The sequence below is a fragment of the Pristis pectinata genome, chromosome 4 (assembly GCF_009764475.1).
Source record: "Pristis pectinata isolate sPriPec2 chromosome 4, sPriPec2.1.pri, whole genome shotgun sequence".
Classification (NCBI taxonomy): domain Eukaryota; kingdom Metazoa; phylum Chordata; class Chondrichthyes; order Rhinopristiformes; family Pristidae; genus Pristis; species Pristis pectinata.
Window position 1 is genome coordinate 37,326,142 of NC_067408.1, and position 13,380 is coordinate 37,339,521.

Here is a 13,380-nt window from a genome sequence, read left to right on the forward strand (position 1 = left end):
ACAAGTTGCGATCCTTATGATACCCCAATGGTCAGTCTGCCAACCTGAGAAAAATCCATTTATTTCAGCTCTTTGCTTTATGTTTAATAATCAACTCATGTCAGTATATTACCTTTTTATTACCAGATGTATTGTATTAACAGATGCTTCAACCTTGTTTATCATCTTCTTATGTGGGACCATAAGAAAGCCTTCTGAAAATCTAAATACACCACATTCACTGGTTTCCCCACCATTTATTCTACTAACCACAGTCTCAAAGTACTCGAGCAGATTATTCAAATAAAAATTTCCTTTCATAAATCAACTGATTCTGCTCAATCCAATCTTTTATAAATGTTCCATTACTATATCCTCCATTACAAATTCCAGCATTTTTCCTACTACATTAGGCAAAAAGGTCAGCAATTTCCCATTTTTTTCTCCCTTCTCTCAGAAATAGTGGGATCATATTTGCTATCCTATCAAATTTTGGAGAAATCATTAGCAGTGTGTTTCCCATCTCTATAACCAGCTCTTTCTAAATTCTAGAAATGGCATTGACTGGGTTTTAGTTCACTTGTTTATATAAAAAAACTAATACTTCCTTCCTTCAGATCCTCATTCCCATTAGACTAGGTTCTCTGGTAGATTTTTTGGCCTCATTTTGTGAAGACAGACAAGTAGTTAATTCCCTTGCCATTTTATTATTCCCCATTATGAACTCCCTCATCTGAAAATGACCCACATTTGCCCTTGCTTGTCTTTTCCTTCCTAAATGCTCTTGCAGTCTGTTTTTGTGTTTTTTGCCAGTTTGCCATCATGTACTATCTTGCCTTTCTTAAAGAATTTCTTAACCCCCCACCCCAGTTCTAAAATGGTCTGAACCCGCAAGAGTACTGCTATTTCTGACAACTTTACAGGCCTCTTCCTTGGAATTTAATGCCATGTTTAATTTCTCCTGGCAGTCACGTATGGACAAGTTAAAAGTATGAAGGGAGAAGTGGCTGTGGTTGATGGGGAAAATATATTTTATCTGGTTTAATTTCACTGTGGATTTTTATTTCTAACTGAAGGATTACTTTAAGATATAGGAAATAAAATCTGTTTATAAACAACCACAGGTTTCCATTAAATAGAATCAAACTAACATTTCAATTGGGTTAAATTTCACAGTTATACCAATATACATTACTTTAACTATGCAAAATATCTTAGTAGGCACATGATTCAAGAAATGCATCCAAAACCACATTCATTAATGCAACTTCAGATTCCTCTCTCCATACAAATCTCAAGATATTTGTACAGTTGTCAAAAACCAAGTGGTGATGGGTAAGTATTTGAAAATCAAAGATTATTTTCTACAAATTAAACCCAGTGAGAGTGTTCTACCTAGCAGTGATACTGCAAACTGTTTGCTTAGTATCTGCATTAAAATTACCCACTATTGTCTTTGATCACATTTTCAGATTGCACCCACTGTTCTTCAGAATTTTTGGGAGTCTACCTTCTTGTGTTTTATCAAAGTTAAATATGTACAGACACTGTTAAGCTGGTCATTAGGTAATATTCACCAAACCAAAATAATGTGTACAGGTTACTATTTGAATTCTTTCATGTTAATTCAAAACAATTTGTATTTTATTTCAGAACTTTCAAGTAGATGGAACAGAAGTAATACAGCTGTATCACACTTCAAAAATTGCATGCTGATTGGCAAACATTGCTATCCCATCTCCGGATGTCACAATATCCCAATATATACAGATATTTGATATAAAACCCATATAATTGAACTCTCACATTCTGAAAAACAATGATAAAAGTAAGAACTAGAGTAGACCAAAAGAAAAATGATTAAGAAAGCAGTAGCTCAGTCCTTCAGGGACTATAATAAAAAATGCGATTTGCCAGTATTACTATTAGATATTCAATACCTTTAACAATTCATTGCACTGTCAAAATAAGAAATCATGGCATCTTTTCTTAGCGGTTATTTTGCATAGGACTCTATGCTTTTGTTTTGAATATTCAATTGACAAAATTGTCTCTCCCCCCCACCCCCCCCCCCAAAAAAAAGTCTTCACACTCTTGGGAGAGAAATACATCCCTGGTCACTAGCTACTTGCATGCTAATATTTCAGCCACTGGTCAAATTCACTCCCTGGCATTCTATTATTAAGTTAATGGAATCAAATATCAGGAAATGAGTACAATCAATGGGTGATGGTCTTGCATGCCTGTAACACTGCGTGACCAATGGCACATGTCTCCTTTACTTTTCACAGCTTTTGGTTAGAGAGATTTGGGAAATTTGAGAAGCAAAGAAACAAGGGGAAATACACCTGTATTAAAATGCATCCTCAACACAAAAAGTTCAACTTGGAGTGCATAACGTCTTACAATAATTTCTCTGCTTTGAGAGGCCAAAATAATTAATGGTTTCAGCAACAGGCATGTATTTCTGATCACAAGAATCAACCTGCAGTCAAATTTAAGGGATACAATTAACTTTGTCTGCAGCCTTCAGTTGTAGCCAAACACATCAAGCTGACCACTGAATTAAATTTTACACTACACCCTAACCTAGATCAAAAAGTCAATTTAGCAGAAGCTTTGGTCAAGATTGGGAATAGACAAAAATCCAAGAGAATGTGCTTTTGCAATTGTTCTGCATGCACAACTGAAGATACCAAAATAAAAACTAGGACCAACTTATTTAATGGGGAAGTTCAGGTTAGCACATTCTTCAAAAAGAGCTTGTCCTATATTTCACCAGAAAATAAATCGTTCAATTTCTTTCATATATTTTAGTGGCTGAATAACTTAGAGCTGCATTTAAAGTATGCACATTCTAAAATAACTAACAGACAATCTTGAAGCCCTATTGTTTCCAGCAAGGAGCAACCAGTGTAGATTATGCTGGAACAGAGGTCACTCACAATGAGGGTGCTCCTTGTGACAGAACTAAAATCAGAAGGACAAAGGCCATGACCTTCCTTCTAAATGTCTGTTCCAAGAACATTTTTCGGGGAGATTACTGACAAATAATGGTGCTAGTTCATTGGTACAAACTAAATTAATTCAAATTAACCAGATTATAGCACATTTTGTTTGAAAATACAAACCTTATATCTTTCTCAAATATCTTGCACGATAAATTGCCAAAAATTAAGACTGGTCAGGCGATCGACAAGTAATTGTTTTTAATTTATTCTTACATGCTAAAAAGGAATAAATTACACTGTTAAAGTACTTCTAGCAATAAAAGATTTCAGCTGGGCCAGAATCACAGCCAGCAACAGTTGCCATTACTGCACTGTACATCTCGACTGCAAAACATGTTACTTTTCATTCATTTTACCAAGATCAAAAGTAAAAAAAAAACCCTCCAACACACTTTATATTTCAAAAGAAACTTCAAAGTTCAGCCACTGTTGAGTATACAATGGCATTTGCTTAGTAGCTGCAGAGGCTCCATCTTGGGACACATTCTTTTCATAATCAATTAATCCACTGCAGTGAGACAAAGCTAATACCCCTGCAAATACAAAATACCCATTGTATTAAATAAAAAGAGAAAGGTACATCCGTCTACAAATCTAAAGCTATCTGTGAAGAAATGCAACATTTTTAAATGAACTGGCTTCTGAAAGTTTACAGTTTTTTTAAAAAAAGGTTAAAGTTTTTGGGTGAGAAGTTACAATGCAAATAGGGAAGTTTAGCAGAGCAATATAAAATAACCCTATTCTTTTACAAGAATTGTATAATCTTATTCAGTTAACATGTAAACAAAAAAGCCAATGTTCAAAAACACTGTAAACCTCAGGTCAGAGTAGATGTGTACAGTGATTACAATGCTAACTAAGCAACAAGTTCAGTCTTAAGTTGTTAGCTAAGCTTGCGATGACTAAGCTGTTCTTTTAACCAAGTACAATATACTTAATGTGGAGTTCTAGGCTTATCTAGTAGTCACTACTTTTGTCATTTCTTCACAAAATATACCACTCTAGCACAAGACAGCAGGCAGAGTCCTTCCAACAGGAAACATGGATTCTTTGGTTGCTATTGATTTACTACTGACTGCGGGCAATTTAATAAAGAAATCCCAGCTTTAAGATGTTTACCATTTTTCTATCAGGTAACGAGATTTGGAACACATTACAAGGGGAAAAGATAGGTGAATGCAGTGCACCTTTCAAGTACATGTTTGGGGTGAAATTCAGAGACTGCTTATGGAACAACTTCCATGTGCCACTTAAGAAACATCTTTTAACTTCCAAGCAGTGCAGAAACAAAAAAGAAAAAAAAATTGGCAAATTCACAATGTTAATTTTCTCTCCATTGTGTCAACCACGTTCTTACATCCCATTTATTGAATAAAGAAAACTGTACACCAGCAAGTCTGCTTCAGTTGCTCTATTTTGAAAGATGAAATTGCGCTTTTCCAGGAATTAGTTTGATTAAAGGCTGCTACAGTTGCAGGTACAGTTTTTATATGCTCTTCCCAGAGTCAGCTGTATCCAGTAGAGTTTAATTCATCAGTTTAATGGTTGTCCACTGAACGGCATGTACATGTGAAACAAAAACCAGAAGGGGAGTGACAAAAGGCAACCTGCTCTCACATGCTGCTTTGCTCCTTTGTTTCAACCTTGAGATCAGAAACCTGTTGGAAAAAAAAAGGTTAGCCATTAAGTGATGTGTCTTTTATTTATTAACTAACATAATAAATTGTTATAATGCTAAAATCCAACTGCAGTTAAGTGTTTTCATATATTGGACTCAAGGTTTTACACCCAATGTCATTCAGCATGAAACATTCTTTTAAAATATGTACTCCATATGACCCCAAAACATGCTCCATATAGTATTATCTATATAAAATGACTAAATGTTTTGGTGCACAAGGACGTAAAATAGGAGCACGAGTAGGCTACTCAGCCCCTCAATCCTGTCCTGCCATTCAATATCATTGCTGATAAGCCCCAGATCTCATCTTTGTATGCCAGTTGCCCATAGCCTTCTATTCCCTGATGTTTCAATTTTTTTTTACATCCTCTTTAAATGCTCCCAATGATCTAATGAGAATGCAAATTCAAATTAGATAGACACAGTGTTCCACATGCAAACCTGAGTTGAATATTGTTTTTATGTTCCATTTGTCTTTTTGCACAAAGATCCGTGGGACCACTGGTATGCCCTTCAAATTACAGTGTAACAGTGGATTAGCGTTATTGTTGCCATTAGCAACTTCAAAGCAAAAAGGTTTTCTGCACCTGTTGTAATTCCACTTTTTTCCATTCAGTTTACATTATGTTTTCTTTGCTTCACTACCAATAAGTCCTGACACTGTAATAGGTTTTTCCGTTTCCCTGAAGAAAAACCTGATATTAAAAACACAAGCTTAATTGAATCAAATGTGTTCCCGTGTGCCAGGAGGACTGAAGTTAAATTAATCATACACATCCCTCTTTAATCAAAAATATAAAAGAATGAATTAGCGACTTAAGTGGGTGAAACAGACATACTTGACTACCTGGTTGATTAAACAATGTGAAAAATGCAGGATTTTCCAATCAGCTGAATAAATATAATTTTCTGTTTTACATATCAAGTGTCTACTGGTTACTAACCTTTCATGTTGCTCTTGGATTTTTCAGTTTGCTTGCCTGTGGGTGTTTGGGCCTGTTGCCCTTGGCCACTAGAAGAAGCTGCCTGTTGTGCTGCCTTTTGCTTCAACATTGTCCAGTCAAAGGTATAGTCATACTGATGATTTAAGGTTCTAAATAAAGAATGAAAATTACATGTTAAATCCTTTGAGAATAAATTTAGAAGACTGGTATTTCAGTCACTTCCATATTTTGGGTGTAGATTACTAGATTCAGATAAACATTTAAGACAGTTCAACTCGCACATCAATACTTAAATGACCTCTGCCTCACCAAGTTTTCCCTCAGAAAATACACTTTTCCATACCTCTATAGCTCTTCTATAAATCCTCATTCATAAAGATACAGCACGGAAACAGACCCTTCCACCGAATTAGTCTGTGCCAACCATCAACTATCCATTTACATTAATCCCATTTTTATCCTCTGTAGTTCTGTAATATGGCAAGCAGAGTTGCACTCAATACTCTTAGCTGTGGCCTAGCTTTGTTATAATTTCCAGCCTGACCTCCATGCCCAGAAAATTGTATAGGATGATGAGTTTGTTGAGGAGGCAAAATTTAGAAGTTATCTGTCTTAAGTTTAGATAAAGCAGGATCTCATAAAAAGTCCCAGAAAAGTCTCTGAAATACTTCCAGTACCATAGCCCAATGAATAACAGAACACGCAGGTCACTGTGAGTGGGGAAGTATTACATAACAGAAATCTTCAGACTACTGGAGCAGTAGAACCAGTTCGTGGATGGGAGAGAAATGAAAGGTGACTACAAATGAGCTTTCAGGGTTAACTACTGTGGCCACAAACTAATTTGGAAGTGAAAGGGGCACCACGATGAATCATTAGCAGACAGCAGAAAGGATTACTAAGGTTTGGGATAGGCTAATATCACCAGAATAAAGCATTGCTCAGAAATAGACATACAAATGCATGGAAGACTAAGATAGGCTGAAAGTGAATGAGTCATATGTAAATGCAGTGTAATAAAAATATTATCTGAGTTGCAGGTGTACGTGGCCACATGGGATTACGATGCAGTGCTAATATTAGATGCAGCTCAAAAGGAACAGCAGGTTAGGAATAATATTCCTATTTGTAAGGTTTTCAGGCAAAAACTCTACCAAAATATACAAAATTCTTTCAGGACTTGATAGGGTAGATGCAAAGTTGATATCTCCTTTGGACAGCATGCTTAATACCAGAAGTCAGAGTCTCAAAATAAGGGGTGAGCCATTCATGATAGAGATAGAGATAGAAAGATTAAAGATCAACCACGACCTTTCTGAAAGGTGAAAAAGGCACAAAGGGCTGAAGGCCTACTCCTGCTTTTATTTTAGAAAATAACATAAGAAATAGAAGAAAAAGAATTTTTCAGGTCAAGACAGAAATCTTATTGATTAGACACATCCTAAAAACAAATTATGGTTTCACAAATTACCTGAAGAGAATGCGGAATAACTGTCGGAGATACATGTAATCTGGTGCTTCTTCAAAACGTAATCCGCGACAGTAGTTCAAATACATTGCAAACTCAGCAGGAAATCCCTAATATGGAAGAAAAGTCAAATGCATTTCTTTACTTTAACATGAAGCCCAGAATAATATCCCCCTTAAAAAGACTTTAGTAAATGTTATTTGTTAGCTTTTTATTTGATAGCAACCTGCTCTATAGTTATTGTATTAGTCAGTGGCCTGGATGGCACGAATCCAAATATTTGTGAATTCTTGCAATCGTCCACCTCATCATCAACAGTTCAAAAAGCTAAATTGTTCTGATTAATGCACCTAATTAAAGATTTAAGAGGCAGCTGCAGGCAGTTTTATTTTTTAATGTGTTAAGACCAAATTTGAATAAAATGCAACTAAAACATACCTTACACAAAACCTCAACTGGCGTGGACATCTTCTTCTCACTAATCTTTTCGTATTTCTGTTTCTTTGTGGCTGCCTGTTAAACAAACATTTCATGATGGATCAACATGTGCATATATTGTGGAATCCTCTAAATTTTCAATGGAGATATTAACTTGTACTTGAATGTTCTGTATAGTTCAGCACAATATTTAATCCTGTGATGCTAGTTTATCTTGGGTAGTGGAGAAATAAAGAAAACTTAGAGAGAAATGGAGTAAGGAGCACGTTTGAATACATCTCAAGTTTGTAAACTAAGGGAATTTTCACAGGCTGAGCAGCCATAAATGGAAAACATTGAAGATGCATATTACTGCCAATTCTATTGAGCAGATATTAGAAGTTACTGTGAAATAAGTAAGGTCACAGGCACAGCAGTTGTTTGGATTGTGATTACCACAAGGATGGACATTTCCTCACCTCCCCCTTGCCCCCCACCATGATTTTAAAACTATATACCCTTCCCTTTATACAATTAAAGTTTGTAAGGGAAATTATCAATACAAGATGAGGAATTTTACACAAACTATGCTTCAAACCATACATGCTTAATTTCTTGCTCGAAATAGAGAAGCTACAGACCACATTTATATTTCCTTTAAAGTAGAAGGATCTGAGCACCTTATTAAAACTAATAAAGTTAAAATAAGTCTGTGCTGGAGGCTTGTGTTTACTTCTGCCAAGATAGAACAAGATACTTTTGGTATTCAAGTGCAAAGTGCTCCAGCAGCACATTGACTGGAATCGCATAGAAAGATGAGAAGAATTGTACTGGGAAAGTTGGGAAATTATGAAAATGAAGCCACAATTTATCTTGAGGTACAAAGAAATACAGCAGGGAACAAGATTGTAAACACAGTGGACCAATTTGGCTTCCACATGGTCCATGCTGCATCTCCATGAGACATCACAAGAAATCAGTACCTTTATATTGCTTACTGATTGTTAAATACCCAATGGTTGCATTTTAATTTGGAACTTTGAAAAGCACCTTTTTATAAACTCAAAAGCATTTTTGCTGCTAAGTGCAAGATATGAAAGTTAATTTTTAGAAATCAATATCCACATTACAGTCACAAAAAATGTACATTTCCCATCTACAGACTGAAAAGTTGATTACACAATTTAACTCAAGACAACAGATACTTAATTTCAACTGGTGCAATGTTAAGGTAGACCCATGTTATTATTGTATTATTTCAAAAGGTCCTCACTCAATTTACCTTCAGTCCTTGCCAAGGAAGGCTTGTCCTGTTGAAGTACATCAGTACATAGCCTAGTGATTCCATATCATCACGACGACTTGCAGGGAAATAAAAAGGCAAAATTAAGTGTCTTAAAGGGTGTAAAGACAAATGGAATTATAACTTGCAAAAGAAACAAGCAAAGGTCATTTGGTCCTTAGAGTCCACTTTGCCATTTATTGAGACCACATCTTTATCCCCATACTGAAATGATTCCACTAATATCCGAAAATCTATTTTGCTCAGTTTTGAATTACATCAATGACTGAGCCTCCAAAGCATTCCAGGGTAGAAAATTCCAAAGATTCACCACCCTCCGAATGAAAAATTCTCATTTCTGTCCCAAATCTTCTACCCCTTATTCTAGTTCCAGACTCCTCAACCAAGGAGAACTTCCCAGTTGCTACCCTGTTGAGCCCTCAGAATTTTGTATATGTTTCAATGAGATCTCTTACTCTTAAACTTTAAAGAACAGAGGCCAGCCTACTCAAATTTTCCTACCAATTCGGATAATCTGCAATCCTTCTATAGCAAATAAGTCTTTTATTAGATAAGGAAATAGCTTACTGCCATAATATCTTTACACTTGTACTCAAATTCTCTAGCAATAAAGGATAACATAACACGTCTTAGTGTCTTGATATCATTTCATTTAGTATCAGTTCCAGCATTTACCCAAGTTAAATTCCCTAACAGCAATGACAGAATTGAACGTTTCTCCAAAACAGCCCAGGGCTCTGGAAACTAATCCATTAACACTATTACTATGCTACTGGACCCCAGTGGACTCTACCTTTATAAAGCTTAGTACTCAATTAAGTCAGTGCAAACAAGCAAGCTAAAATCTTGCAGCAAACGTCTTCCAGAATATTTCAGAAAAACTGAGCAGCAGACAAGCCCATTGATTGCTCATGAACTTGAATTTCATTTGAAGAATTTAAATGGTCGATTATAAACAGAGCTAAACATTTCATTTTAGGATTCAATCACAAAAAAAAGTCTTAGTGAAAAAACCTCATCATTCCACATTTGAAATGATAAAATACATTTTAAAAAAAGAATAATACCATAGAGGCTGAAATAAATTGCATTAAAACTTATAAAAGCTTTCAATGACAAATGCCAATTAGCAACTGCAGACACACCTCTTTTCATGTCATCACATTTTGTTTAAAGAGGAAAGATGCACATTAAATTGCACTCTTGTGCCAACACTTTCTGGAACAAGTTTGCCAAAATTGTTTCCAAAGCATTTTTTTTTAAAAGTATACCTTGCAATTATTTGAGCACATTCAAGAACTGGAAAATAAATTGAGGAATAATAACAACAACAACAAATTTCACCAACAATAAACTCAATGTGTTATCACTATCTCACCATATAGGCATTGAGGAAACATGTTTGTCATAATGTTTCCTCAGTGCCTATCCATTCCACGGTTCTACTATAATCCTTCCAATCACAATGATCCTTGGAAAAGATCATGAACAACATTTAGTTTGTTTGCCAAAGTGCATCATTTCATCTATATCACCATCCCGTTAGCCATGGCTGTCATCGCTTTCCTATCCCAGCCCTGCTGAATAAGGGCACTTTGTTTGGTCTTGGGTCACAAATTTGGGCCAGGCTTCCACATACACACTGTTTTACGCCCAATACCTCTTAAATGTCTTTTGTTAATCCATTCAACCAAAATGTAGTTTTGGATGAGCCAACTTCCTCTACCCAATTCTAGGCATGAAGAATTCATCATTCTTCAGTCATTTCAGACACCATCCTACTCACATCACCAAATCAAGCCATTTTTGTTCCAATCAAATCCAAGTTGTGATTCTGACCCCCTGTAAGTTCTATCCCTAAGAACGAATGCTTCTACTTTCATAAAATTACATACTTAGCTTTAGCAAAGCAATCAGCAATTGCAACAGTTATTCCTGCCTTAATCAACTATAAATTACTTTTTTCTATTACGATAATATTCAGTGTCTCTTAACCTTCTGTAAACTTCCATTTATTGAGAAATCCATTGCTTACGTTTATGTAGACCTTTGGATTACTTATGCTGTAAATTAATCACAATGCCACCATTTCTCACTCTTCAACCACAGGCTAATGTTTGCAATGATTATTCATATTTCAATTAGAAAATGAACACACAGCCAAGTTGTCATTTTCAGCATTTTATGCTTCGTTCTTTAGATTCCCCCCCACTTTGATCAAGCTAAGCCACCCTCTGAAAAGCTTCTTGGGCTCTACTCACTTCCTTTCAAGCCCAAATCTCCATTTCATTCAAGCTACTGAAATTTTGGAACAGTTCTCTACATTAAATTTAACATGTGGAAACTAAAAATGACAGGCTAAAGAGTAATTTACCAATGTAATTATTTTTAATTGAAAAAATGAGGGTGGGTTTGATGGAAAGATGCAGCAAAACAAGAACTGACAAAAATTATTCAAACAAATAAACATTTTTTCCTTTTCACTTAGACAATAGATTAGCTGTATATTATTAGGATGAAAAACCATGAAGAATGAATCTTAGAATTTAAGGTATTAAACAAACATTTACCTCTGTTCAATACCTAGATGTGCATTGATGCTGGCATAACGGGCTGTTCCTGTAAGATTTTTGTCTTCTCTGTATGGTATGTGTTGCCTTGTCCGGTTGTCACGGTATTTTTTGGCCAAACCAAAGTCGATCAGAAACAGCTGTAATGTGAAGTACAAGATAAAATCAAGTGAAACCCAGCATTAGTATAGATGATCACACAACTCCCAAATTTAAAAATTTATAACACTGCAAAACATATAAACTTGCCAGAAATACAGGCACACAAAACAGAAACTATTACAAAGTCTGGGTGCTTAAAATAAATCTGATGATTCTTGCTCTTCATGCAACCAACCACACCCATCCTTTGATCACCCTAGTCTTCTCTTACACACCTGGCCCCCCTCAACCAAATACAGAATCATAGAGAGATACAGGATGGAAACAGGACCAAGTCTGCACTGACCATCAACTACCAATTTACACTTAACCCTACATTAATCCTGTTTTTTTTTAAAAATTCTTCTCCAAATTCTCATCAACCCTCCTCAGATTCTACTGCTCACCTATGTAGTAGGGGTAATTTTAGTGGCCAATTAGCCAGCTAAGCCACATGTCTTTGGGATATGGAAGGAAACCAGAGCATTTGGAGCAAAGTGCACAAACTTCACACAGACAGCACCAGAGGTCAAGACTGAATCCAGGTCTCTGGTGCTGCAACTATAAAATATAAGTGAGCAAATATAAAATCTGTTGCTGTAAATTAGAGGGCATATAGAGTAAATGAGGGATCTAGAGAAGGCCAGAAACCAGGCCAAGGGTTGGATGCTTCTGAAGCCAAAGCCATTTTTTAAAGGGATCAGGGCAAGATAAAAAACTAATTCTGGTGTTCTGTGGTTAACACATATATTTTCAATGGTTTTTCTTTAGTACGCCAAACTCCATCTGATTTAAGTTCTCAAAATAGCCATAATATTTATACAATAAGCTGAAAAACTATTCCAATACCTTTTGGTTTGAATTTAGCTTATTTATAATTTTGTATTACATTTAAAATTACAGTAAAGCTTATTCAGATATTATATCAACACACTCACACTTAACTTAATTACAACTTTAATATGTATTAAAATGCCACTTAGTTATATAGTCCACTGAGTACTACATTCCCCATAAAAAATTTCAACACGTAGCCCAGGCCTCTAGGTTTACTATGTCACATTTCCAATATTGCCCACAAAAGCATGAAGTCACCTTCCTAATTCTCAGTCTAATATTAAAACACTTAGTGCAACATTAACTATACAAACAAGGAGAATGAAGTTTGTATTCCAGAGGTAAATTATCTCAGTCATCTCAGGAACTTCGGAAGCTCATTTTCCAAGTGCTGAACATCAATTCTTGCTGCATGTATGACAACTATACAATGGAACTAAGCTGACAATTTCTCTCCATGATTAAGCATCTTAACAATTATCACCACCATGACTGGGTAGTTGACTAGAGCTCGATGACAATGCAGGAATCAACTTGATAATGATAAAAATATAACTTATAATGCACACAAAAAAATTTCTCAACAAAATTGTCACTCTTTAGGTCAATTACTTCAGCTATTGTAGAAATTACACTACAGATTTTGATCAATCTTGACTCTTCACATATGAAGCAATTCCACTCAAAAAATCATGATGCAGACTTAATAATGCAGACTTTTTGAAAAAAGCGAGGGTTCCATCTACCCAGCATTGCAGTTTTAGTAAAACCGTATATATTATCAAAACACCATCAAAATTTAAGATTCACTGATGCATCCTGGATATTATGGGACCAATATATCCCTCATGGTAGTTTGATCAGGAAGATTAAGAATGCATGGAATCCATGACGAATTGGTAGTTTGAATTCAGAATTAGCTTGCCCATAGAAGACTGTGGGTAGTGCTGGAAGGATGTTATTCTGGTCTGTGATCAATGATGTTTCACAGGTTTCAGTATTGGGACCTCTGCTGTTTGTGATTGGATG

At 35.6% G+C, this 13,380-nt stretch overlaps 1 protein-coding gene across 2 annotated transcripts in view; it reads right to left on the reverse strand.

Annotated features, from left to right (window-relative positions):
* Positions 1 to 1,591: 1,591 nt before the first annotated feature.
* csnk1a1 (casein kinase 1, alpha 1) overlaps positions 1,592 to 13,380 on the reverse strand; it is a 33,960-nt gene continuing 22,171 nt past the window's right edge. Inside the window, exons 5-11 of one of the 2 annotated variants that reach the window (XM_052013939.1) lie at positions 11,374 to 11,513; positions 8,783 to 8,861; positions 7,522 to 7,596; positions 7,087 to 7,193; positions 5,616 to 5,764; positions 4,608 to 4,648; positions 1,592 to 3,523 (exon numbers count right to left, since the gene is read on the reverse strand). In XM_052013939.1, coding sequence (XP_051869899.1) covers positions 4,641 to 4,648; positions 5,616 to 5,764; positions 7,087 to 7,193; positions 7,522 to 7,596; positions 8,783 to 8,861; positions 11,374 to 11,513 — 558 coding nt within the window. In that variant the 3' untranslated portion in view covers positions 1,592 to 3,523; positions 4,608 to 4,640. Of the gene's footprint in view, positions 4,649 to 5,615; positions 5,765 to 7,086; positions 7,194 to 7,521; positions 7,597 to 8,782; positions 8,862 to 11,373; positions 11,514 to 13,380 lie in introns of both variants that reach the window. The other variant, XM_052013938.1, reaches the window with a different exon arrangement.